Source organism: Poromitra crassiceps, assembly GCF_964638095.1.
Source record: "Poromitra crassiceps genome assembly, chromosome: 9".
NCBI classification, from domain to species: domain Eukaryota; kingdom Metazoa; phylum Chordata; class Actinopteri; order Beryciformes; family Melamphaidae; genus Poromitra; species Poromitra crassiceps.
The window spans coordinates 17,466,817-17,492,778 of record NC_139630.1 but is presented as its reverse complement, the minus strand read 5'-3'; the positions used below and the strand labels follow the sequence as shown (position 1 = coordinate 17,492,778).

Sequence of the window (25,962 nt, the reverse complement as noted above, 5' to 3'; positions counted from 1 at the left end):
GCAATGAGTAAACATGGGGCGAGCCAAGGAAACCTGTGAAAAAATAAGTTTTGATTGTAGAAGCTACGGTTCTAAAGTTATGGACCAAAACGTAAAGATGGCTGTTATAGCGCCAACGTCGGGTCAATCGGTGTAATTTTTTAGGCCAGAGTTTTAGGCCAGAGTAGAAGAGTACTCTATGAACATATAGCCCCAATTTGGGAACAGTCGCTCTTATGGCTTGTGAGCTACAGGTACTTGATGTTGCTACAGCGCCCCCTATAAGCGAAATGACACAAGATTACACTCAGAGTACATCCGTCCACACCTGGACCAAGGTTGGTTAGGATCGGACGTTGTGTTCTGGAGTTATGCAAATTTTTGTGAAATAGGCCCCACCCACAGAACTTTGGAAGTCAATTATATCGCAACGGTGCGGTTTTTTCAAAAACTTCAAAATCAGTTTTGTCTAGGACAGTCCACACATGATGCATGCTTTGGTTTGGTGAAGATTTTACAACATTTCAAGGAGGAATCGCAAAAAAACTTTTGGACAAAATTCAAAATGGAGGAAAATCTAGTCATAAATGGTAGAAAAGAGTCCTGTGCTGTGAGGTGGCTTTTGGTCAGGCGCTAGGGTCTTCTCCAACATCCAGCCCCTCCTGTCCCGACTGCCACAGCCAGGTCGCCCTCCTGCCTCACGCTGAACCAACTACAAGGCCAAGTCTTTGAAAGAGGAGAGTAAAAACTAATATAAAAAGGCAGAAGATGAAATTATATCCGATTCTTCTGTGAGGCTGGTCTCCCCCCCCAGCCCTCCTAAGGGGAAAGCGGAGGGTGCCCATTCAGGTCCTCTATTTTCACAGGCAGAGCGGGGTCATTTGCTCATGAGCTTCTTGAGTCTGTCGTGGAGAATAGTGTCCTTGATGTCTCGGAACACGAGCCGGATGTGCTCGGTGTTGGTGGTCGTGGTGAAGTGGTGGTACATGGGCTTATGGCTGGCGTCATGCCGCTTCCCCCGGAAACACTCCATAATGAAGGCCTGGACGTCCCGCAGGCTGTGCTCGGGCCCAGTGTAGTCGTGGAAGTAGTCCTTAAACGGAACGGTCTTTATCTTCTCCTCCAGCAGGTCCATGTGGTTGAGGAAGAGTATGATGCTGACGTTGATGAAGGCAGGTTTGTTGACGATGGTCTCGAAGATGTTGAGCGACTCTTGCAGCCGGTTGGTCTGCCTGTCCTCCGACACCTGATCATGACAACAGAACATGGAGTGAGCAAAATGACTACTACCACTATTGTTGTTATTTTTGTAGGGGTAGTAGAACAATAATAACAACAACAACAACAACAACAACAATAATAATAGGAGAAGAATTTGTTAAATGCTTACAATAAATATAATGGGGCAGTATAGAGAAACAAACGCCCATAAAAAGATAAAAACATGAATATGGGAGAGAAATGTATGTGTTTTTTAAGGAGGTCTGTAAAATTGGAAATACATAATAAACTGGCCAGTATCTGCTAGAGCATTGGTAAGGTAAGGTAAAGGTAAAGTCCCACTGATTGTCACACAATGTGTGAAATTTGTTCTCCGCATTTGACCCATCCCCTGGGGGAGCGGTGAGCGGCAAATTGTGGTCCGGTTCGTGTTTTCCCCCCCTTTTTTTAACAGACAACAGTTTTTACATACATTACATACATAATATTATGTAAATATACAATATTACATACAGAATATTTTCAGAAATATCGCAATACTGTATTTGGGAAATATCACAATTATGAACATCTACTTTCAGAGGCTGCAGTTTTAAAGCCAAAGTGAAGTTTCTGGTATGGTATATACTGTAGGTAGCATATGAAACTAGAAGACCTAAGGAATCGATTTGTACCAACCATGCTAGTTTGTCAGGAAGGTAGCTAAATAATAGGGCTGCTCGATTATGGCAAAAATCATAATGTGAATCATAATGTGAATCAGCAGGTGAGTGATTGCCACCCCGCTTTCCCTCACTGCTGCTGGAGCTGGTCTGTCACCATGGCACGGCTGGGCTGCCCCACCGCACAGGCTAGGTCCTGGGCCAGCACCATCAATCCTCACACCAACAACAACAACAACTGCAACACCACTCTCCCCGGATTACTGTCACCTCTCCTCATATCATACCTCCATCTTGGACTCTCACTACTGCTCCTCCTATCTTTTCCCCCTGGACAATTTTTATTTTTATTTTTTCCACCTGGACCACTATTTTTTCCACCTACCCCCCAACTTCCACGATCTCTCCCCCGCCTCACCTACTCTGCTGCCAACCTTCACTTACTCAACAATAACCACTGTCTCTCTGCTCCTGCTTTCACCGCCACCAGCAAATCTAACATTCTCCGCCGCCGCCGCTACACCCACCATGGACCCCGCCATAACCGCAACCGGACCCTACACTACTCTGCTGACACTAACCTTCCCTCACTCTGGACTAACTCCCGCCCCCCTGTCAATACCACCTGCCGCTCTGCTAACCCCAACAACCTCCGCTCTCTCCCCCTGCTCCCCCTCCTCCCCCTGCTCCCAAATCCATCTCCCTTGCCCTGCTGAACACTCGCTCTCTCTCCAACAAATCACCTGTCATATCCAAACTCATCCTGGACAATAACATTGATCTTCTCCTCCTCACTGAAACATGGCAACAGCCCCTGGACTTCTACTCACTCAATCAGGCCACCCCCCCCCAACTATAGTTACATCGCCAAGCCCCGCCTCTCTGGACGTGGGGGGGGTCTCGCCGTTCTCCATAAACAATCTCTAGTCATTAACGAACTCAACCTCAACCTCCCATCCCTGTCCTCCTTTGAACACCTTGCCTTCTCACTTCCCAACTCCATCACTGCCCTTCTTCTTTACCGTCCCCCCAAGCCCCACCCCTCTTTTCTGTCTGACCTCTCTGAACTCCTCACCATCGCTTCTTCTCTCTCCTACCGCCTCCTTCTCACTGGTGACCTGAACATCCACGTAGACCAACCTGACTCCCCTCTGACATCTGACTTCCTCTCTCTCTTCGACTGTTTTCACCTCACCCAGCACATCAACTTCCCCACCCACACCAAAGGCCACATTCTCGATCTAGTCTGCTCTTCTTCTCTACCCATCTCCAACCCTCACCCTCTCTTTTTCCCTCTCTCTGACCACCACTGCATCCTCTTCTCTGCTCCCCTGCCCCCACCCCGCTGCCCCATCAAACGCACCATCTCCTTCCATAACATCAAATCCATTGACCTACCCACTCTCTCCCAGACTATATCCTCTGCCCTCCCCCCCCCCCTGACTCCGCCCCCTCCTCCCCTGACGACTATGCCACTCTCCTCAATTCTGCACTCACTGACTCCCTTGACTCCCTGGCCCCCCTGAAAACCTCCACAGTCTCATTCACCTCCTCCTCCCCCTGGTTCACTCCACAACTCCGCACTATGAAACAGACCGGCCGGCAACTGGAAAGACTTTTCAAGAAAACCCACCTCACTGTCCACGCCGAACTCTTCAAACAGCACCTCTACTCCTACCGTGATGCACTCCTAGCCGCCAAATCTGCCCACTTCTCCACCCTCATCAACAGCACCAACAGGAACCCCCGCACTCTCTTCTCCACCATCAAAAAGCTCCTCCAACCCCCGGACAATAACACACTCTCCTCCCCTGCAACTAATTTCTCCATGCCTTCAAAATCATAATCTCCAAAATCCACTCCTCCCTGACTGTCTCCATCCCCAACCCCTCCGCCCCTCCCCCCCCACTATCATCTTCCCTCCCCCTGACCTCCCCCCTCCCTCACTGCCTTCTCCCCTGTTGACTCCTCCCTCATCACCGACATTATCACCGCCTCCAAGTCTTCCTCCTGCTCCCTCGACCCCCTCCCCACCCCCCTGACCAAGGCCTGCCTCCCCGCCCTCATCCCCCACCTCACTGCCCTCTTCAATCAGTCACTCTCCCAAGGTCACGTCCCCTCTGTCTACAAACTCGCCGCCGTCACCCCCATCCTCAAAAAGCCCACCCTCGACCCTGCCAACCTCTCCAACTACCGCCCCATCTCCAACCTGCCATTCCTCTCCAAGACCCTCGAGCGCATCGTCGCCATGCAACTTCACTCCCACAACCTCTACGAATCCCTACAGTCTGGCTTCCGTCCCTTCCACAGCACCGAAACCGCCCTCTCCAGTCATCAACGACCTCCTCACCTCCGGTGCCCTCAGCATCCTAGTTCTACTAGATCTGAGCGCAGCCTTTGACACTGTGAACCACTCCATCCTCCTCCAAAGGCTGCGCCAACTGGGTGTTGAGGGCACCGCACTGGACTGGTTCACCTCATACCTCACCGACAGACAACAGTTCATCTCCCTCTCCGGTCACTCCTCCACCCTCTCCTCTGTTTTGCAGGGGGTCCCTCAGGGCTCAGTCCTCGGCCCCCTGCTCTTCATCTGCTATATACTCCCCCTTGGTCACATCATCCGTCAATTCAACCTGGACTTCCACTGCTACGCCGACGACACTCAGCTCTACATCAGCACCAAATCCCTCCAGAACCCACCCCTCACCCACATCGAAAACTGCATATCCGCAATAAAAACCTGGCTAACCTACAACTTCCTCCAACTCAACAGCGACAAGACTGAACTCCTCCTCATCGGCACCAAATCCACCCTCAATAAAACCGGTCCCATCACCCTCACCATTGACGACTCCACCATCACCCCCTCCCCCCTGGCTCGCAACCTTGGTTTCATCCTGGACCCCACCCTCTCCTTCGATCCCCATGTCAGCTCCGTTGTCAAAACTTCATATTTCCATCTCCGCAATATCGCCAAAGTCAGACACTGCCTCTCCCCCCCTGCTGCTCAATCCCTCATCCATGCCTTCATCTCCTCCCGCCTCGACTATTGCAACTCCCTCCTCACCGGCATCACCTCCCGTTCCCTCCATAGACTCCAGATGGTCCAAAACTCAGCTGCCCGCCTGCTCACTCACACCCGGTCCCGCGATCACATCACCCCTGTCCTCCACTCTCTCCACTGGCTCCCCGTCAAGCAACGCATCGACTTCAAACTACTCCTCCTCACCTTCAAAGCCCTCCACAGCCTAGCCCCCCCCTACCTGACTGACCTCCTCATCCCCCATCGCCCCTCCCGTACACTCCGATCCTCTTCTACTGCCACCCTCATCATCCCCCCATCCAGACTCAAAACCTTTGGTGACTGTGCTTTCTCCCGCGCCGCACCCCGACTTTGGAACTCCCTCCCCCAGACCGTCCGAGACTCTCCCTCACTCCCCACTTTCAAAACCCGACTTAAAACCTACCTGTTCTCCCAAGCTTACAACCTCCCCTACCCCTGACCACCTCCTCCAAACCATCACCCTCCGCCCACCCATCCCCCCCCCTGCCCCTCCCTCCTGTTATCTTCCTCTCCTCTGCTTCTCCATACAACCTTGCCCTGAACCGCCACTGTTATTTGTACCTGTTCCTTGTATCTGTTGCCTGTTACCTGTATCTGTTGCCTGTTTCTGTTGCCTGTCTTTTGTTTCTCTGTTAAGTGACTTTGGGTCTTGAAAAGCGCTATATAAAATAAATGAATTATTATTATTATTATAATCATGATTATTTTGATTGATATTCAGATCACGATTATTTAACACGATTATTCATTGACATTGAGAACATCATGAATTTATCGAACATTGACACTGGCTTTTCTTTTTAACATTGGATGTCTTTGGATTTTAGATATAATTGAAAATAAATAAATAAATAAGTGAAAATAAATAATAAAAGTGCAAAGATTTAGAAATAAAATAAAAACTAAAATAAATATACAGTACTATGTTGCAGTGAACTGCCACAACCAACTGCAACTATTAATCTACATTCAATATGTTGGTAAACATCTGAACTAGTAGTCCTTAAACCTCAAATCGAACCAAATGAGAACGCTATTGAGTAACGTTCGTTTACATTACATTAAATAAATCATTTGGCAGATGGTTTTATCCAAAGCGACTTACGTTTAGGTTTATAATAGGCTATTGTTAATGTTTATCTGTGAGCTTGTTAGCTGTTGAATATGCGGTCGCATTGTAAAGAGTGTCCTGAATCGATGACACTTTGCGGTGGCAGGAGTAACTAGATGGGGCTTTGTCTTTTTGTTCGTTTAGCATTATTTCTTGGTCATAGACCACTTTGTGAGTGGATTTCAAGTGATTAAACGAAAGGGGGAGAGGTCGTGTTGCGGGGTGCTGCCACGACCGCGCATATCTTGACAGGTGGGTCAAAACTCGCATCGCAATTCCGTGCTGTATATTCGCATCACTCTTGATGTGTAAGTTACACATCAGTTACACATCAAGAGCGATGCGAATATACAGCACGGAATTGCGATGCGAGTTTTGACCCACCTGTCAATCACAGCCACAGACTTGGAACAAACAGTGCAAGATATGCGCAGTGTAAGGACCTTTAAACTCGGCGAAACCATAGTGTTTCCACCCCACATACGTTGTTTCACCTCTCTTCTCGACCAGCGGCTCTCTTTCTGTGACTTCTGTCATTTATTCTTGTGCTACCACGGAAATAAGCGGGGAGGAGAAACGTGCCGTGGCTCTTCACACGACAGTCATTTCACAACTCGAGCTGGTGTGCTTTGGGCTTTGGGGGAGGGCCGAGCAAAGGAAGGGGTGCGCTTGATTTATAACACAAGACAGAACGAGAGAGACAAGAGCCGCAAAATCGTTTGATGTCGATTATCTTGTTTTCATAATCGTGGACAGCCCAAATCGTAATCATGATTAAAATTTGATTAATCGCCCAGCCCTACTAAATAACATTCCCAGACCTGTCAACCTTGAGAAAATATTTTGAGTACCATACACCGGCGCCCGAGCGTCGCGACTCGTGTGTGACGCGCCACAGTGTGTTTTGGGGACACACAAGTCAAAAGTTTGAGTCCACCTGCTTATGCTTTTAGTATAAGCAGTCACTTGTCAGTTTAGGGCACTTAAAAAAAATAGGCACTTAAAGGGGGACTGACCCCCCCAGATTTCTTGCAAAACGGTATTCTACTTGATTTGAAAACTCTGCAGTCAAGATGGCTGCCTATACTAGATTCTTTAGCTGGCAGAATTCCTCCTCCATAAACTAACATAACTTGGCCAATAAGTATGTAACATACAAAATAAAACAACCCGTAATATCTTCATTTGATGTAGAATGCAGTCAGAGGACATGTAACTGTTTAGTTAAACTTGCATTCCAGGAATATTGCTCTAAAGATAACGTAAATGGCTCGAGACTGTTTCGTCCTGAAACCCACTCGCTTTGTGCCAGAACACAATCGATTGGGGGTGGAACACGCCAAGATTGGCCAACGCCAACACCAGTGCCCAGAACTGTCAAATCAAATCATCGACAGAGATGCTATGGCCCGCCTCCTAGTATTTTCATTGTATCCGAGATAGATATCATAGAAAACATTATATATATAGCCACGTTATAAACAACAAACTAACGCTGGTGATCCGCATGGAAACAGTGTTACTCGAAATGGTTAAAAGTTATATCAATTTGGTCATTCAGTGGCGTTTTACTGCCATGTACCATAACTAGCGGCTAATATTAGCCACAGTAGGCGATTACCCAGGGATGCATTGCTCTTAAAGGGCTCGCGCCGCGTGAACTACAGTAATCGCATGGGGGGATTTTTTTTTCTTCACATGAGTGGGGCACGCGCAAATACCCCCGTGACATCACGATGTACCAAATCTCCCATTCATTTGAGGGCACAAAAAAAGCAGGTTTGAACCCATAGAGGGAATTTATGCTGCTGAAAATGATACAAATGGTACAATGGTAACAGTTTGGTCTCAAATGTGGACATTTTGACCAGAATTCTTCACACACCACCCCCAAAGTCAGATATATTGGTTAAAAGCTGAAAAAGGTGTTTTGGGGGTAAGTTACACTTTAAAAATAAGAGAGAGCGAGAGAGAGAGAGAGAGAGAGAGAGAGAGAGAGAGAGAGAGAAAGAGAGAATTGGATTACAATTCCATTGAGTGAATTTGAATGATTGGGATTACTTACTATTTTGGTTTAATCTGCATGCCTGTTCATGTGACGCATAAAGGCCTGTCAGTGATATTCAGGCCTACCATTACCTTTCTGTAATAAACACGATTAATTGGTCATGTAAACACTAAGTACTTAGCTACATGACCCATTAATCTTGTTTATTCATTCTTGTTAGTGTCTCTCCTAAAGATCAATATATCAGCTCCAGGTCTTCTAACGTTAAACCTTTTGGTTTTATTAAAGAATCAGCATCTTTGCAGATATGTTGATTGAATGTGAAGCAAGAATAACTCTAAACGGCCTTCCTTGTTGTTTCATTCATCAGACTTCTGCTGACAAAAACAGCAGGAGAAACCCAGACATTTAGAAACACCACACCATACCACGTTTGGTTCCTGCATCCTACCGATCATTACACGTCACTTAACCACACCGATTGTAACGTTACACAGCAAACGCTAGCCTTGAAACAGTTACTGTAACGTTAGAATGTTCCTTAGCTGTTAACTGGACCGCGGCATTTAACATTACAGTCTATAGACCGCAATGTTTCCCTTCCCCAGCCAATTCCCTGGCACTCTTCCCAGACTCTGGCACCTCCTGCCCGCATTGTATTCATTATTAACACATTGACTGCCAGCCCTTTTTTCAATGCTGTAGGTAGCTTCTGCCAGGCCGTTTTTTGAGGATTCTGGCTCATTTTAAGAGCCGAGGATTCTTTTCTGCTTGGAGTTTGTGAACACAAAGTTCACAAAAGTACTAATAGAATGTGTGCTTTCTCTGTCTAAAAGAGTTAGTTTGTAGAGTTAGTAGTTATGTAGATATTAGCCGTTGAGTACAGCATGGTTTCAGCGTCTGAGAGTGGAAGCTGAGATAATCGCAGTTTTGTGAAATTCAATCAAACAGGCAGAACAGTCACTTTAACCATTTACTTTTGGCATCAGTGAGAGATCAGACATCCAAACAATATAGTTCCGAACGCCCTCTCCTTCAACTCCTCCCTCCGTGGGCGTGTCTAGTGGCTTTCAGCCTGCGTTTGTCACAAGCGAGAGCTCGCTGCAGCCTCGCTCCCTGGCAGCGAGTTTGAGCAGCCTCCCTCCCTGGCAGCGAGTGTATGAGAATGAGGCTCGTTCGTTTCTGGGTTTTCGGAATGCGTGCGATTCTGGCCTTTCTGCGGGCGTTTCAAAGTAATATATTATGCAAATTTGCAATCCCCCGTGTGCTGCTGCTGGCGCGGCCCGAGAGCGGCGAGTCTGGTGACTGATGACTGTAAAATCGGCAAGCCATTTCCTTGTGAATGGAGGAAGCACCCGCCTGAGGCGGCTGCTTTTGGTTGACTTTCTCTCTGTCGGGAGGGCACCGTCGCCACCTAGCTGGTCGGTAAAATAGATTATACACATTCAATACTTCCAATATCTCCATAGGAGACGCGGGGGGCATTGATCCACGTAGCACCGTCAAAAAAATATATATATATTTTTTGACGACTCAACTCGTCGTTGGCAGTGAACAGCTGGATTGTGTTTGACGACTCAACTCGTTGTTGGCAGTCAACGTGTTAAGAGTGGCTAATTAAATATATTGATCTTAGAAACCTGCAGCAGCAGTTCGGCTGTCAGAAAGTAGCTCCCTTGCGTGACACACACTAACATGATGCATGACGAAGTCATGACCCGCCCAAATCTGCCTCTGATTGGCTAGACTCATTGCATCGTTGGTTGGATTGGTCAGGTTGCTAGTCTTTCACAGTAGTAGTCATGACCAGAGAGAGAGTAGATTCAAAACACACGATACGCATACTGCCCAGTGCACCCATACACAATTGAATTCACAGGCATCAACACCTTTTTGCGTAGTTTTAACTGACAAATTGTACCAGCATACTTTGATGCCAAAATGCATGCATGGTACGAAAAATACGTGCAGGTTGGCAGGTCTGCACTCCAAAGTTAGGCAACATTTGGGGGGCGGGGGGGGGGGGGGGGGGGGGGGGGGTAGGTCTACGCAGTGGAAGTGGTCCCTGATGGGAAATTTGGTTTGGTACGTAGTGGTGCTTGGACGGAAAAGTTTGGGAATCCCTGTGCTGGAGCAAACTGATTGTGTGACTTATCGTGCGATCTAAAGTGTGTGTGCTTGCTTGTGTGTGAGAGGAAATTAGATGCCGTGTGTGCACGGTGCGTGCTTGTGGGACTGGAGCGCGTTCTCACCTGGTCGTAGGAGGAGGAGGATACGAGGAAGAGGATGCAGTCGACCGAGTCAAAGCACTCGAACCAGTGCCTCCTTTCTGACCACAGCCCCACGTTCACAATGTTGAACGGCATGTTCTTGATCTCAAAGTCGTACTCTTGGATGCGCGTGGTGGGTGGTGTACAGTAGTCTTCTTCAGGAGTGTACAGGATGTCCTGGTCACTGGGAATATAAGTCTGGTGGAGACACGGAGAGATCCAATGAATGAATGACTGAATGAACATGAAAGACAAATGGACACGTTGCAGCAAATAAGCTCTTCCAGGCTGTAAGACTGGTAGCGGTTCCCACATTGAGTGCACTCGGGACTGCTGATATAAGGGGACCTTTACTGAATTAACCCCAACATCTCTGCTTCATGGAATGCTGTCACACAGGATCATTTGCTGAATTCACTGGGGCTCTAGAGCAGTGGTTCTCAAATGGGGGTCCGCGAAAAGTTTTCAGGTAAAAAAAAAAAAAAAAAAAAAAAATGTTTTAACACATTCACTGCCAGCCGTTTTTTTTTTACTGTAGGTAGGTTCTGCCAGAGGGTTTTTTTGAGGATTCTGGCTCATCTTTCAAGACCCGAGGATTCTTTTCTGCTAAGATTTTGTGAACACACAATATTTTAAAAGAACTAATAGAATGTGTGCTTTCTCTGTCTAAAAGAGTTAGTTTGTAGAGTTAGTAGTTATGTAAGCATTAGCAGTTGAATACAGCATGGTTTCAGCGTCAGAAAAATTATTCTGAGATAAACGGCTTTTTGTGAAATTCGATAGAACAGTCACTTTAACCATTCACTTTTTGGCATCAGTAAGACGTCAGACATCCAAACAATAGTTTTGAACAGTAATTTCCTCCATAACAGCAGGAAACCCCCTCTGCTTCCAACTCCTCCCTCCGTGGGCGTTCTCCTCCGCCCTGCTTGGCTCTGCAGCAGCGGGTCTGTGACAAACGAGTTGCTGCTTTGCTGCTGCTGCCTGGCAGTCTGCATGGGGCTCGCTGGATGGGTTTCGCTGGTTTATTGGCGGTCCGGTTGAGAGCTCTGATGAAGCTCTTGCGATTCTGGGCTTATTTATGGTGCGTGTTTCAAAGTGTGCATCCAATCTATTCTTGGAACCCCCCACCGTTGCCACCGCTGTGCATCAGCGCGAAAGTGAAAGCGTTTTCGCCATCCATTTTACTGTATGAGAACGGCTTCCTCACGCTTTTCCCTCGAGTTTTGGCTCGCCTCTCCTACTGTGGAGAGACATGTCGCCACTCAGTGGGTCGGTAAAATAGATTATACACATTCAATACCTCCAATTCTGGTATAGGAGACGTAAAAGGGTTAGATCAACGTCCCACCGTCAAAAAAACAAAATCGATTTTTTTTTACGTAAAAACACGTCATTGGCAGTGAACGGTTGGATTTAATAAAAACAAAAATGCTACATGTTACTTATTCTAGGGATGTTCATCAATTATCGAAAATCGATAATTGATCGTTAAGGATTGGAATCGATCCTGTGGCATTTGGATCGATTTTTTAATTATTAATGTTTTTTTGGTTTTTTTGGTTTTTTTGACTAGGTTTGGGTGGAATTCGTTCCTCCTCGCCCCACTCCATTGCACAGCCGACTAACGTGAGGTGGAGCTTCATATAGTCTCTAGTTTTCTGGCTGGGCACGGGCCTTTGTGCCAACAAAACTGTTTTAAACTTGGGAAATTCACACCGGCATGCGCCGGGGACAGCAGTGTTGGACAGGAGACACATTGAAATAAAGAGTTCATTGAGGAGAACACGTTGTCTTTCGTATTTTCTGCCATAGGCATTCATTTTGTAAAAAAAAAAAATTGAAAATTGAAAATTGAAAATTTTCTAAGTATTAACACGTTAAGTGCCATAGCCGAGGTATCTCGTCTTACATAATCCAACGCTTGAGTGCCAGAGCCGAGATATCTCGTCTTACATAAACATTTTTTTTTTTTTGACGGTGGGACATCAATCAACAACTTTTACATCTTCGAGATCACTATTGGAGCAAGAGAATGTGTATAATCTATTTTACCGACCCACTAAGTGTTGACAGTGCTCCCCCAGACGAGCGAAATCAAAGAAAAAACTGCCGCGGGAGCAATTGCCATTCAAGGAAATGGCGAGGCGATTTTACAGTAATCCATTCCGAGAGCGGCCGCGCACCGGCAGCAGCACACAGAGAGCGGAGAGCGATTTGCAAAATAGATTATAGGTGAAACACACTTTGAAACACCTCAGAAAGGCCAGAATCAACATCTGCCCATCGCCCACGCATTCCCCGGCCCATCTTGACTCGCACAAGGAGCGTCCGCACGCAGGCAAGCAGGCAGGCAGGCAGGCAGCAGCAACGCGCTTCTGACACGCCCGCTGTAGAGCCAGGAGGAAGGAGGAGAAGACACACGGAGGGAGGAGTTTGAATGAGAGGGGTGTTTCCTGTTGTTATGGAGGAAATTACTGTTCAAAACTATTGTTTAGAATGTCTGACGGTCTTACTGATGCCAAAAATGAATGGTTAAAGTGACTGTTCTATCGAATTCACAAAAAGCCATTTATCTCTGAATAAATTTCCAGACGCTGAAACCATGCTGTACTCAACGGCTAATATCTACATAACTACTAACTCTGCAAACTAACTCTTTTAGACAGAGAAAGCACACATTCTATTAGTTATTTTTAGATGATTGGTGTTCATGAATTCTTAACAGAAAATAATCCTCGGCTCTTGTAAAATGAGCCAGAATCCTCAAAAAAAAACCTGGCACAACTTACCTACAGGATGAAAAAATGGCTGGCACTCAATGTGTTAATATTATCGATAATCGATAATTGATCGTTAATTTTCACCGATTATCGATTTTGGAAAATTTTCAAAATGAACATCCCCAACTTATTCCTTCTCAAACTGCTTCCTACATGGTGCTAGTCTATCAAAATATCTTGGCTGTCATTGATTGTGTTGCATAGTGGTTTTCTGGACTGTTGACAAATTGTGATATTGTAAGTCGCTTTGGACAAAACAAAAGCGTCTGCTAATTGACGTAATGTAAATGTAATGTAATAAAAAAAAAAAAAAAAAATTGTTTTGCAAAATCTTCATAGTTCAACGAAAATAGTTTATGCTTTAAATCTAAAATTGTTCATGGATTACATTCTAATAACAAACATATCAAATTAAAAGTCAAGCACATTACCGTGGAAACAATTAAGCTTAGCCCAAAATCACAAATCAGAATGAGGGGGTCCCCGGTATATTTTCTATCTTGTAAGGGGTCCTTGGCTGAAAAACATTTGAGAACCTCTGCTCTAGAGCAGTGGTTTTCAAACCTTTTGTGGCCAATGCACACCAAATGGCAAGCCAAAATCTCAAGGCACACCTGTATTCATATCCATGCAAAATAGTCTGTAAATGCTTTTTATTTACTTAACAAGCATATTTACTTAACAAAATAATTCAAGAATGCATTTGAAACTTTGTAAAATTACATCAAAGCAGCACATACCATTTAATCAATCCAATTAATTGTTTAAGCAGAATATCGGAGCAATTTACATTCTGTTATTAAACCTGTCAGTTTCTTACCTGACCTGAGGGGTGTACCACGAAACAAGATTAGTGGCTTAGTGTTTAGCCCAGCCTTTAGGGTTAACAGGTTTAACCCTAGTTTTGCCATACCACGACGCTAGTTAACTTCTTACCGAGATAGATCACCATAGCAACTTATGCTCTACAGCTAACCTGCTTTGTAGCAGGTTAAGTTAAGGAAAGCGGATTACTATCTAGCTTCTAGCTGTAACACTTCCAACTTCTGGAAAACAGTTAAAACTCTCAAAGCCACACCTACCTCTGCTCTCCCCCCCCCCAGACGTTGATGGTAAAATAATCTCAGACAAACTTAACTCATTCACCGCCAAAGACGTCTTTGACGTGTTATCAGAAATAGCCATCCACGCCAAAGACGTGTTTTTGTTTTTATTAGTGCAGCGCGTAGTTCAAACACTTCCCCAGCCTGTGACATGTTATCAGGTCCCTAGCCTCAAAGGCAAGCCGACAACACGCGATCAAACACATACCGCAGCTGTTGTTTTGAAATGAGCAGGAGGAAAAACAGAGAAACGCGCTTCCTTGTAGAGAGGAGAAACGCCATTGAAACGCCCCTCGGCGCGCTGCACTGCTCGCCTTGCTGCAGGGCGAACCTGGATTGAGTTGTTCGCAGTAGTCAAACCCGTGACGAACATGATCGATCCGGTTCCAGCGCCTGGTCCCAAAGCCAAGCCGGACCCGTTCCTGTGTCGCAGCCATGGATTGTATGTCGCAGCATTCGTCCCAGCCCGAACGAGAGGAGGAAAACGATGCAGCAGAGGCAGAGGAGGCTAGACGCTGATCTCAAACCAGTTTGGTGTTCCCCTCCTATGCTAATTTGCGGGGGAAGGAGGTGCGATCCAGCAGCAGCTGTGGACAGAACTCTCTCTCTGTGTGTGTGTGTGTGTGTGTGTGTGTGTGTGTGTGTGTGTGTCTGTGTGTCTGTGTGTCTGTCTGTGTGTGTGTCTGTGTGTCTGTGTGTCTGTGTGTCTGTCTGTGTGTCTGTCTGTCTGTGTGTCTGTCTGCACACTCACTCACACTGAGTAAACTGTATTGTTGAATGTAAAAAAAGCACTTCATGTATATATATATATATATATTTTTTTTTTTGTCATTTGTGTCATAATGAACAATATTTACATGTCTGATGTCAATACAGTTCAAAATAAAAGAATTGAGAGCGAGTTCTGCCTGAGATTGTGTCTTTTACAAAAATTGCCTTTTCTGCTGTTTCTCTTCTCCGAGAGACCTTTTTGGTGAAAACAGGGTGTATATAAATGGCTATAAGTAGAGTACAGAACATGCTAAAAGCTCACTTTTTTTTTCCTGGTGAACCCAGAGACGTACATCTTCATTTTGAGGTATTGCAAATCACTTTGGTGCTAATAGATAATTTACTGTGGGTCTTGAAAGATGACCAACAATTATGAAAATCTTTGGCCTGTGCTAAATATTGGCAGTCCTAAACTGGCCATGAATGAGTTAATATGTGCAATACTTTTAACCAGCACTTTGTATTCGCGAGCTGCTGTTTCTCTTCTCCGAGAGACCTTTTTGGTGAAAACAGGGTGTATATAAATGGCTATAAGTAGAGTACAGAACATGCTAAAAGCTCACTTTTTTTTTCCTGGTGAACCCAGAGACGTACATCTTCATTTTGAGGTATTGCAAATCACTTTGGTGCTAATAGATAATTTACTGTGGGTCTTGAAAGATGACCAACAATTATGAAAATCTTTGGCCTGTGCTAAATATTGGCAGTCCTAAACTGGCCATGAATGAGTTAATATGTGCAATACTTTTAACCAGCACTTTGTATTCGCGAGCTATTTGTTTGAGCGCCTCACCGATAACACGGCCCCCTCGACCCCCGCCCCCATTGGTGACCGCCCGCCTCCGCTGGTGATCCCCGCCTCAGCTGGCGACCGTCCGCCCTCGCTGGTGACCCCCGCCCCTGCTGGCGAGCGACCGCCTCCGTTGGCAACCCCCGCCTCCATTGGCGACCGTCCGCCCTCGTTAGCGACCCCTGCTGGCGAGTGCCCGCCTCCGTTGGCGACCCCCGCCTCCGTTACCGACTCTCCGCCTCCGCCGGTGACCCCCGCCTCCACCAGCGACCGCCTGCCTCTGTTGGCGACCTCTGCCTTCGTAGCCGACCACCCGCCTCCGATGGCGATTCCCGCCTCCTCAGACGACCGCTTTTCCTTTAGACCAGTAAGTAGTCATGAAGTCTATGAGGCTCTCTCCAAATTGAATGCCAGGAAATCCAAGGGTGAGGACGACATTGCACCGTTCCTTTTACGCCTTGGTGCTGACTAGGGGTGGGAATCGCTGAGTAGCTCACGATACGATATGGTCACGGTACTTGGCCCTCGATAACGATATTATCACGATACAGCGATTCTGCGATAATCGATATATTGGAAGACGATACATCACGATACCTGTGTAACTGAAGAGAAAAAAATACCCCTAAAAGGCAAGAAGCAGGTATTATGTATTTATTAACAGAATTGACATGAACTCTCTGAGTTCACTCACTCACTCATAACATTTTCGATACCACGGAGGAAAAGTTACACATTAAGTCTTTTTATTATTATTATTAAAACAAGAAAACCTATATAACCTACCTACCTATATCATTTCTAAAAGTAGATATTAATGAGCAAACATTTAAATTCATGTAGCCTACAGTATTTATGTTTTTGTTTCAACTACAAACATAAATAAACGTCAACTTGAAACTATGTTTCAACTACCACACACAGCCTATAATATTTTAGCCTGTTGATTATTATTATTATTATTATTATTATTATTTTTTTTTTTTTTAATAAACATATCGATACTTGGTGCCAGTGTATCGATAACGTATCGCAAGTGGAAATATCGCGATACCGTGAGTATCGATATTTTGTCCCACCCCTAGTGCTGACCTGGTCGCCCCCTCAATTGCCCATATATTTAATTTAACATTTGTCACGGGCGAGATCCCGGCCATATGGAAAACTGCTCAAGTTACACCCCTCTTTAAAGGTGGTGACTTGAGCAATCTAAATAATTACCGTCCCATTTCTAAATTGTGCTGCCTAGCCAAGGTGCTTGAAACCTTGGCGAACGTACAGCTCCATGCATTTCTAAATACATACAACATTCTTCAGCCTCATCAATCAGGTTTTAGACCCGGCCATAGCACGGTCACTGCCACATCCCTCGTTTTGAATAATATTTTGAATGGCCTGGATAGCCGCCAGCACTGTGAGGCTCTCTTTGTAGACCTCTCCAAGGCCTTCGATACAGTAGACCACAACATCCTGATTGATCAGTTGTCTGCCATCGGATTAGATGACCCCTCAGTCAAATGGTTTACTAACTATCTGACTGGAAGGAAACAGTCTGTAATAGCGGAAAATATCAAATCCATTTCATTGGACATCGGGAAGGGCGTGCCCCAAGGTTCCATTTCCGGGCCTATTCTGTTCACTCTTTATATAAATAACATTTTTCTTCCTTCTGATCTCTGCAACGTCCATTATTATGCGGACGACACAATCTTATACTGCTTCGGACCCACCCCGGCACAGGCCGTCTCATCTTTGCAGGCTGCTTTCGATTCGTTGCAGCGGGCCCTGTCCGATCTTAAATTAGTTTTGAACTCCACTAAGACAAAGTGGATGTTGTTCTCAAGATCTATAAACAGAAATGACAATTTGTGTATCTGTACGCTTCAAGGCGACCAAATTCAATCAGTACATTCTTACAAGTATCTTGGTATTTGGTTGGATGCCAAACTTTCTTTTCATGTACATGTAGAACATCTCACAAAGAAATTGAGGAGAAAAATCGGCTTTTTGTATAGAAACAAGTCTTGTTTTTCACTATTGGCCAGAAAAACTGTTGTCCAATCTTTGATAATGTCAGTTTTTGATTATGGTGATGTGATTTACATGCATGCCTCTCCATCCGTCTTAAAGCCTCTTGATGCTGTATATCATAGCGCTCTGCGTTTTATTACAGGTGATGTTTTCAGTACACATCATTGTATTCTGTACGAAAATGTGGGTTGGTCCTCCCTGTCGGAGCGTAGAGATCAGCACTGTCTCATATTCATTTATAAAGCATTAATTGGGAAACTTCCATCTTACCTATCCTCACTCCTCTCTTGTAACAGTGGAGGTTATCAAACACGATCGCGGTCCTATATCAGACTGTCTGTCCCACGGGTGCGGACCGAACAAGGAAAGACCGCTTTTTCTTGGTTCGCCCCCAACAAATGGAATGTGCTCCAGGAAAACTTAAAAATGGATCACTTGATCCCGCTTGCTTCTTTTAAAGCACTTTTAGAAAGCACTCCTCGTAGGGTGTGTTCATGTTTTCTTTGAAATTATTTAATTATGCTCTTGTTGTTCTTATTGTCTGTCTTGTTAACCTGTAATTTTGTAAATGCTGTATATGTTCTTTGTCCACCAGGGCTCCCTTGCAAATGAGAGCTTGCTCTCAAGGGACTCTCCCTGTATAAATAAAGGTAAAATAAAAAAAATAAAGTTCAGAGGATAAGATCAAAACCCATGAAAGCCCCACCTGCTTACCAATCAGCTCTCTGGAAACAGCGAGTCACCATTTATATGGTCCCTGTCCCCATATTGAAAATACATTGCATTCAAATAAAAAAGAAGAAAAAAAAGGCTCCTGTTGAATTAATCAAGGACTAAACCTTGCACTTGTTGCAGGCTACATTTAAATTAAGCCCTACTTACCACTTTGGAATATGTTTTAATCATTTTTGTGCTCTCAAGTAGCCTAGATACGTTGTTTGACCCCGCCGATCGATTGCAGCTGAATGGTGAGTGGAGAAATATCACAAAACCGGCATAAAAAGGTTACATAAACGTCTCCAAAGCGCACGGTGCCGTGTGCGCAACGGAGCTGAGGCTGACGTTGGGTTGGAAATGGTCATACATGCTAGAATAGCCTACTACATCTAATGGCCCATTTCCAGTGCTGGTATCAGCGCGGCCCCGCCCAGCTCGTCTCGCTTTTTTGTCTCATTCCACCGATCAAAAACGTGGACAGCCCGGGTTGAGCCGCAGGCGGGGGTTTAGCGAAGCCGCGGTCTTGCCAGGTGAGAGGCCGCCGGGGTAGAGGCTTCCTTTTTCCCTGTAGCGCAACTCCCGTCCCCCACGCAGTGCATGCATGTGAGTTTGAGTAACAACAAAGTGATATCCATTCTCCTGGCCGATTGTCACATTTGCCCATGTACACTGTAGGTCATTTAGAGGCACCAGTATTTCATAAACAGTTTAAAAGTTCTGTGTATGGATTTAATTTTAACGTTATACGTTATATAGCCTACTTCAGCTATGGGTGGAGGGCAGATATGCAGTCGCTATGACGACCAGGTGTGGGCGGAGGCGAGTAAACTTGCTATGGAAACAGAGTCTATATCAAGTAGAGACGAGTAAGACCAGGTCGAGTAGAGCTGTACTGTGCTGTTATATGTGGTGGAAATGAGCCATAAGCAATTTAATATGGGATCGCCTGCACACAGATGATTCATATCTAGGCTACTCCTGCATTTTGCAGCTGCAACTGTGTTGCTTTTGGCCTGTGATTGAACTTCATATTTCCAGCATCATTATATGAAATATGAAGATATGCGACTCTGCTGACAATAGCCTATGTGACCACAAAATAGGCTATTTTTTATAAATGAAATCTATGCCCGCACGTACCGTGTCGATTCAGTTCAGAAGCCTTTTTTAATTTTATTACCATTCTTTTTTTTATTGATAGCCTATAGGAATTATTCAATCAGTGCGACTAAACACATCATGAGATCATTATTATTCATTGAGCCTAAATGGTCTATACATACGGATTTTGGACTGAGATAGATTACACATTGCTTCCACTCGCAAAAAAGACATGCAGGTTTTATTGAGTTTATTGAGAGGGTGAATTGAGCTGCTGTAGATACGTGGAGGCAGAAACCGCTCTTCAAATAAATGACTGATGTGAATAAAAGTGGTAACCTTAGACAGTCATTCGGGAACAGACTAATAATATCCAATGCGGATTTTGATTCTGACATAGTAGTAGTTGGCTTTGAATGAATGAGGAAATAGGCGTGTCTGGCGCTGTAAAAGCTATGGCTCTGAGCTGGAGCAGTCCATATTGCATTGTGATTGGCTAGTTGTTAAAAAGCCGCGCCTCTTTTGCGGGCACGAGCTCCTGTGCACGGGCATTTTCATGTGCACGAGCTCTCAGCTTGATTAGAAAAACCTGGTTCCACTTAACTAGTGACGATCTACGTTCGTGGTACGAGTTAACTACAATCTGGTTTATTATCTGGTTTAGCCAAACCAGATCAAGGGACAGATCCTGGATCTTCTTATACAACATTTGTGGTACAGCCCTCTGTTCTCCCTACCTACTACCTTTCCATCCACAACGTTACTCTGCCATGATGCCATCTGTGCTGTCTGACCAACTGACAACACAATTCTCCCTCTGCTTTCATTGGTCGCCGTCGGTGCTCCCATCAGCAAACAAGAGAGTCCACGCGAGGGAAAACAGTGAAAGTGCCAAAGTGAAATAAAATGATTGCTTTACTTTTCATCTCCCCATTTGAAATGCGCCCTGACAACGCTGTTATACTGTTGTTGTGTTGAAATGCACCATGTTACCTGGAAGACTTCATGTTTGCTCCCCTGACTATGAACATGTGTGGCTGTGCCGTCCACTCGGCTCTGCTTGACTTCAAGCCCTGTGCGCATGCAGCCAGAGACCTTTAATATTAGAGACAGACATGCAGCCAGAGACCTTTAGTATTAGAGACAGACATGCAGCCAGAGACCTTTAGTATTAGAGACAGACATGCAGCCAGAGACCTTTAATATTAGAGACAGACATGCAGCCAGAGACCTTTAGTATTAGAGACAGACATGCAGCCACAGACCTTTAGTATTAGAGACAGACATGCAGCCACAGACCTTTAGTATTAGAGACAGACATGCAGCCAGAGACCTTTAGTATTAGAGACAGACATGCAGCCACAGACCTTTAGTATTAGAGACAGACATGCAGCCAGAGACCTTTTATATTAGAGACAGACATGCAGCCAGAGACCTTTAGTATTAGAGACAGACATGCAGCCAGAGACCTTTTATATTAGAGACAGACATGCAGCCAGAGACCTTTAGTATTAGAGACAGACATGCAGCCAGAGACCTTTAGTATTAGAGACAGACATGCAGCCACAGACCTTTTATATTAGAGACAGACATGCAGCCAGAGACCTTTAGTATTAGAGACAGACATGCAGCCACAGACCTTTTATATTAGAGACAGACATGCAGCCAGAGACCTTTAGTATTAGAGACAGACATGCAGCCACAGACCTTTTATATTAGAGACAGACATGCAGCCAGAGACCTTTAGTATTAACTCATTCACCGCCAGTTTAGGACTGCCAATATTTAGCACAGGCCAAAGATTTTCATAATTGTTGGTCATCTTTCAAGACCCACAGTAAATTATCTATTAGCACCAAAGTGATTTGCAATACCTCAAAATGAAGATACGTCTCTGGGTTCACCAGGAGAAAAAAAAGTGAGCTTTTAGCATGTTCTGTACTCTACTTATAGCCATTTATATACACCCTGTTTTCACCAAAAAGGTCTCTCTGAGGAGAGAAATTGCAGAAAATGGCATTTTTGTAAATCACACAATCTCAGGCAGAACTCGCTCTCAATTCTTTTATTTTGAACTGTATTGACATCAGACATGTAAATATTATTCGTTATGACACAGATGACAAAAAAAAAAAATATATATATATATATATATATATATATATATATATATATATATACATGAAGTGCTTTTTTTACATTCAACAATACAGTTTACTCAGTGTGAGTGAGTGTGATCATAGAATAGAATGCAGAGATCAGTGTAGTCTCTCTCACACACACACTCCTTACCGCGAGATCATCCGGGTCCTGTCGCATTGGAGTCCAGTCTAACTCGCCCTCGACAGGAAAGTGGCCGTGCTGCTTGGCTCTGTGTGAAAGCCATTTCTGTGGCGAGGCTGCTGTTCTCCTCCTCCTCACACAGTTGTGACTCCGTCTCGTCTCTTTCGGGCTGGGACACAGGAACGGGGTCCAGGGACCAGGATCGATCATGTTGGTCACGGGTTTGACTACCGCGAACGATCGATGTCCGCTGCCCTGCAGCAAGTTGATCAGCTCGTGCAGCGCGCCGAGGGGTGTTTCAATGGCGTTTCTCCTCTGCACAAAGAAGCGCGTTTCTCTGTTTTCTGTTTTTGCTCCTGCTCATTTCAAAACAACAGCTGCGGTATGTGTTTGATAACGTGTTGTCGGCTTGGCTTTGAGGCTAGGGACCTGATAACATGTCACAGGCTGGGGAAGTGTTTGAACTACGCGCTGCACTAATAAAAACAAAAACACGTCAAACACGTCTTTGGCGTGGATGGCTATTCCTGATAACATGTCAAAGACGTCTTTGGCGGTGAATGAGTTAAGAGACAGATATGCAGCCAGAGACCTTTAATATTAGAGACAGACATGCAGCCAGAGACCTTTAATATTAAAGACAGACATGCAGCCAGAGACCTTTAATATTAGAGACAGACATGCAGCCAGAGACATTTAGTATTAGAGACAGACATGCAGCCAGAGACATTTAGTATTAGAGACAGACATGCAGCCAGAGACCTTTAGTATTAGAGACAGACATGCAGCCACAGACCTTTAGTATTAGAGACAGACATGCAGCCAGAGACCTTTAATATTAGAGACAGACATGCAGCCAGAGACCTTTAGTATTAGAGACAGACATGCAGCCAGAGACCTTTAATATTAGAGACAGACATGCAGCCAGAGACCTTTAATATTAGAGACAGACATGCAGCCAGAGACCTTTAATATTAGAGACAGACATGCAGCCAGAGACCTTTAGTATTAGAGACAGACATGCAGCCACAGACCTTTAGTATTAGAGACAGACATGCAGCCAGAGACCTTTAGTATTAGAGACAGACATGCAGCCACAGACGTTTAGTATTAGAGACAGACATGCAGCCAGAGACCTTTAACTCATTGAGTGCCAGCCACTTTTGGAAAACGGATGCTCCCAGTGCCAGCCCTTTCAGAGCGTTTTCAGTGATTTCTCGAGGCCCACAGAATATTGTGTGATATTACTATGTAAACACCGAACACGGCCAAAGAACGATGAGACTCTATTGTATCATCAGCAAAAAAAAGTTTATTGATATCATTTTCCGTTCTTTAGTTATCAGCAGTAGAAGATAGGTTGTTTTCACCAAAAACAGACGTTTCAAACTAGAAGCTGAGATAATGAGCCTTTTGTGAAATGAAGCATTTCAAGCACATCACTGACTTTGAAGCTAATATTTTCTGATGTAGTGACACCTCAAAAATAATTTCCTTCAATAAAACAGCGAAAACAAAGGAATTTTGTTTGGCAAAATAATATTTTTTAGCTGCAACCAGCAGCGCTGGCCCCTGCGTGCGCAGACCCTACACCTTCTTGCTGGTCTTGATTTACTGCTGGTGGGCATCAGATATTCTAGCTTGTGTTTGTTGCCAATCTGTCCATCGAGCCTGCTGTCTGGGTCTGTGTTGTATGCTGCCCTGCGTGCCCCACCCCCCTCCTCCTCCGTGGGAGTGTCTCTGGTGGCTCTCTGCTGCGTTTGCTCTGCACTGAAAAGTGCGCTACGCCCAGCTTTTTCACAGCGTTCCGCCGTTTTTGTCGCCGGCTTCCAGCTGAGAATAATGTAACTTTTCAGAAAGACGCTGGTGTCGGCAACTAATCATGTGGAGGGGCTATCGCAGCGGAGACAGAGGGGCTCAATTGTGGCAGCAGATTGGCTGCTGTTCACAGGCACAGCTAACGTTATGCTTCATGCATATCGATGCATACCGATGCCGTTTCCGTTTCCCCATGACTTCTTCTCTGTTTTTTCCTCACCTTTCTCTAATCTGGAGAGCACTGTCGCCACCTAATGGGTCTGTAAAATAGCTTATACACATTCGACACCCCCCATATTTTTACAGGAGATGCATCAGGCTTTGATCCACGTCCCACCGTCAAAAAACGCAATTGACGACTTTAGTCGTCATTGGCACTCTACGTTACTATTTGAATTGACGACGATAGTCGTCATTGGCACTCAATGAGTTAATATTAGAGACAGACATGCAGCCAGAGACCTTTAGTATTAGAGACACACATGCAGCCAGAGACCTTTAGTATTAGAGACAGACATGCAGCCAGAGACCTTTAGTATTAGAGACAGACATGCAGCCAGAGACCTTTAACTCATTGAGTGCCATGGACGTCTTTCGACGTCCAATTAAATAGTGACGTAGAGTGCCAAGGACGTCTTTCGACGTCCAATGCGTTTTTTGACGGTGGGACGTCGATCAAAGCCTTCTGCATCTCCTGTACAAATATTGTAGCTATTGGAGGTCTATAACCTATTTTACAAACCCATTAGGTGGCGACAGTGCTCTCCAGATTAGAGACAGGTCCTGAGAAACAGGAGGAAAAAGCCGTGATCAAAGAGAAACCGATGCATGCTGCAGCCAGAGCCATATAGATTGCTCTGTCTGGAGCTGACGTTGGCTGCGAACAGGAGTCAATCCACGCACACAACTGAGCCCCTCTGTCTCTGTCTGTATAGTTTCTCCACACGATTAGCCACCAGAAAAGCAGCACCCGACCCCAAACCATTCAGCAGTCCGGTTTGGCTCTTCCCTATCGCGCTGGGAGGCACACACAAACGGAGCACTCCGAAAATAGAGTGGGTGCGTGAGGCTGTGTAGTGTGGGGAGGAGTTTGCAGCTGAGGAGGGGAGGGGGGGAGAGGGGGGTGGGGCACGCAGGGCATCACACAACTACACCACGTCACTACATCAGAAAATATTATCTTCAGACTCAGTGAATGTGCTTGAAATGCTGCATTTCACAAAAGGCGGAATAACTCAGCTTCTAATTTGAAAAGTGTCTTTTTGCTCAAAACAGCCTATCTTCTCCGGCTCATAACTAAAGAACGGAAAATGGGATCAATAAACTTTTTTTTGCTGATGATACAATAGAGCCAGTTCGTTCTTTGTGCGTGTTCGGTGTTTACATAGTAATATCACACAATATTCTGTGGGCCTCGAGAAATCACTGAAAACGCTCTGAAAACTCTGGCACTGGGAGCGTCCGTTCTCCAAAAGTGGCTGGCACTCAATGAGTTAATATTAGAGACAGACATGCAGCCAGAGACCTTTAATATTAGAGACAGACATGCAGCCAGAGACCTTTAGTATTAGAGACAGACATGCAGCCAGAGACTTTTAGTATTAGAGACAGACATGCAGCCAGAGACCTTTAGTATTAGAGACAGACATGCAGCCAGAGACCTTTAGTATTAGAGACAGACATGCAGCCAGAGACCTTTAGTATTAGAGACAGACTCCTCACTCCAGGCTCCGCCAATTGCAAGAAATGCATCTCTTCCGGTCTCCTAAATGGGCGTGGTTTTCAGCTTGTTATCGGCTGTCTGTCAATGGTATGAATCTTCATTGGCTGACCAGTCTCCTAAGGGGGCGTGGAAGTGGCCAAACCTCCATGGCACAGATACAGGAAGTCAAAAGTGCGAGAAAAAGCCAGCACTCCAAATGTCCTTTCACAGGTTTTAATATTTCCTCAAAACCGGGCAGCAGCAACGAACATTTCAGCCAAAGGCCTTCCTCAGCGTTGTGCTGTGTCAGGCAAAAATTACAGCTATATACAATCATGCCGGAAGTACAATCAATTATTGAATAAAACATTTTACAAAAACACAATATGCCTCACCAGTAGAAGCAAGTATCTAATTGTAAAGAAGCAGTTAGAAAAACAATTAGAAAAACAATACATTTGTAATCACGTCACGAAGCACCACTCTCTCTGACGCGGGTTGCCCCGAGACAGCAGGTCGGCCGCGAAATTCAGCCGGCTTGGCACATG

General features: G+C 45.2%; 1 protein-coding gene across 1 annotated transcript in view; it reads right to left on the bottom strand.

The window, feature by feature from the left end:
* Positions 1–856: 856 nt before the first annotated feature.
* Positions 857–25,962, bottom strand: part of LOC310782191 (guanine nucleotide-binding protein subunit alpha-13-like) — a gene marked incomplete at both ends in the record, with an annotated part of 74,660 nt that continues 49,554 nt past the window's right edge. Inside the window, 2 exons of the mRNA XM_083642879.1 lie at positions 857–1,225; positions 10,298–10,513. Of these exons, the coding sequence (XP_083499005.1) occupies positions 857–1,225; positions 10,298–10,513 (585 nt within the window). The remainder of the gene's footprint in view (positions 1,226–10,297; positions 10,514–25,962) is intronic.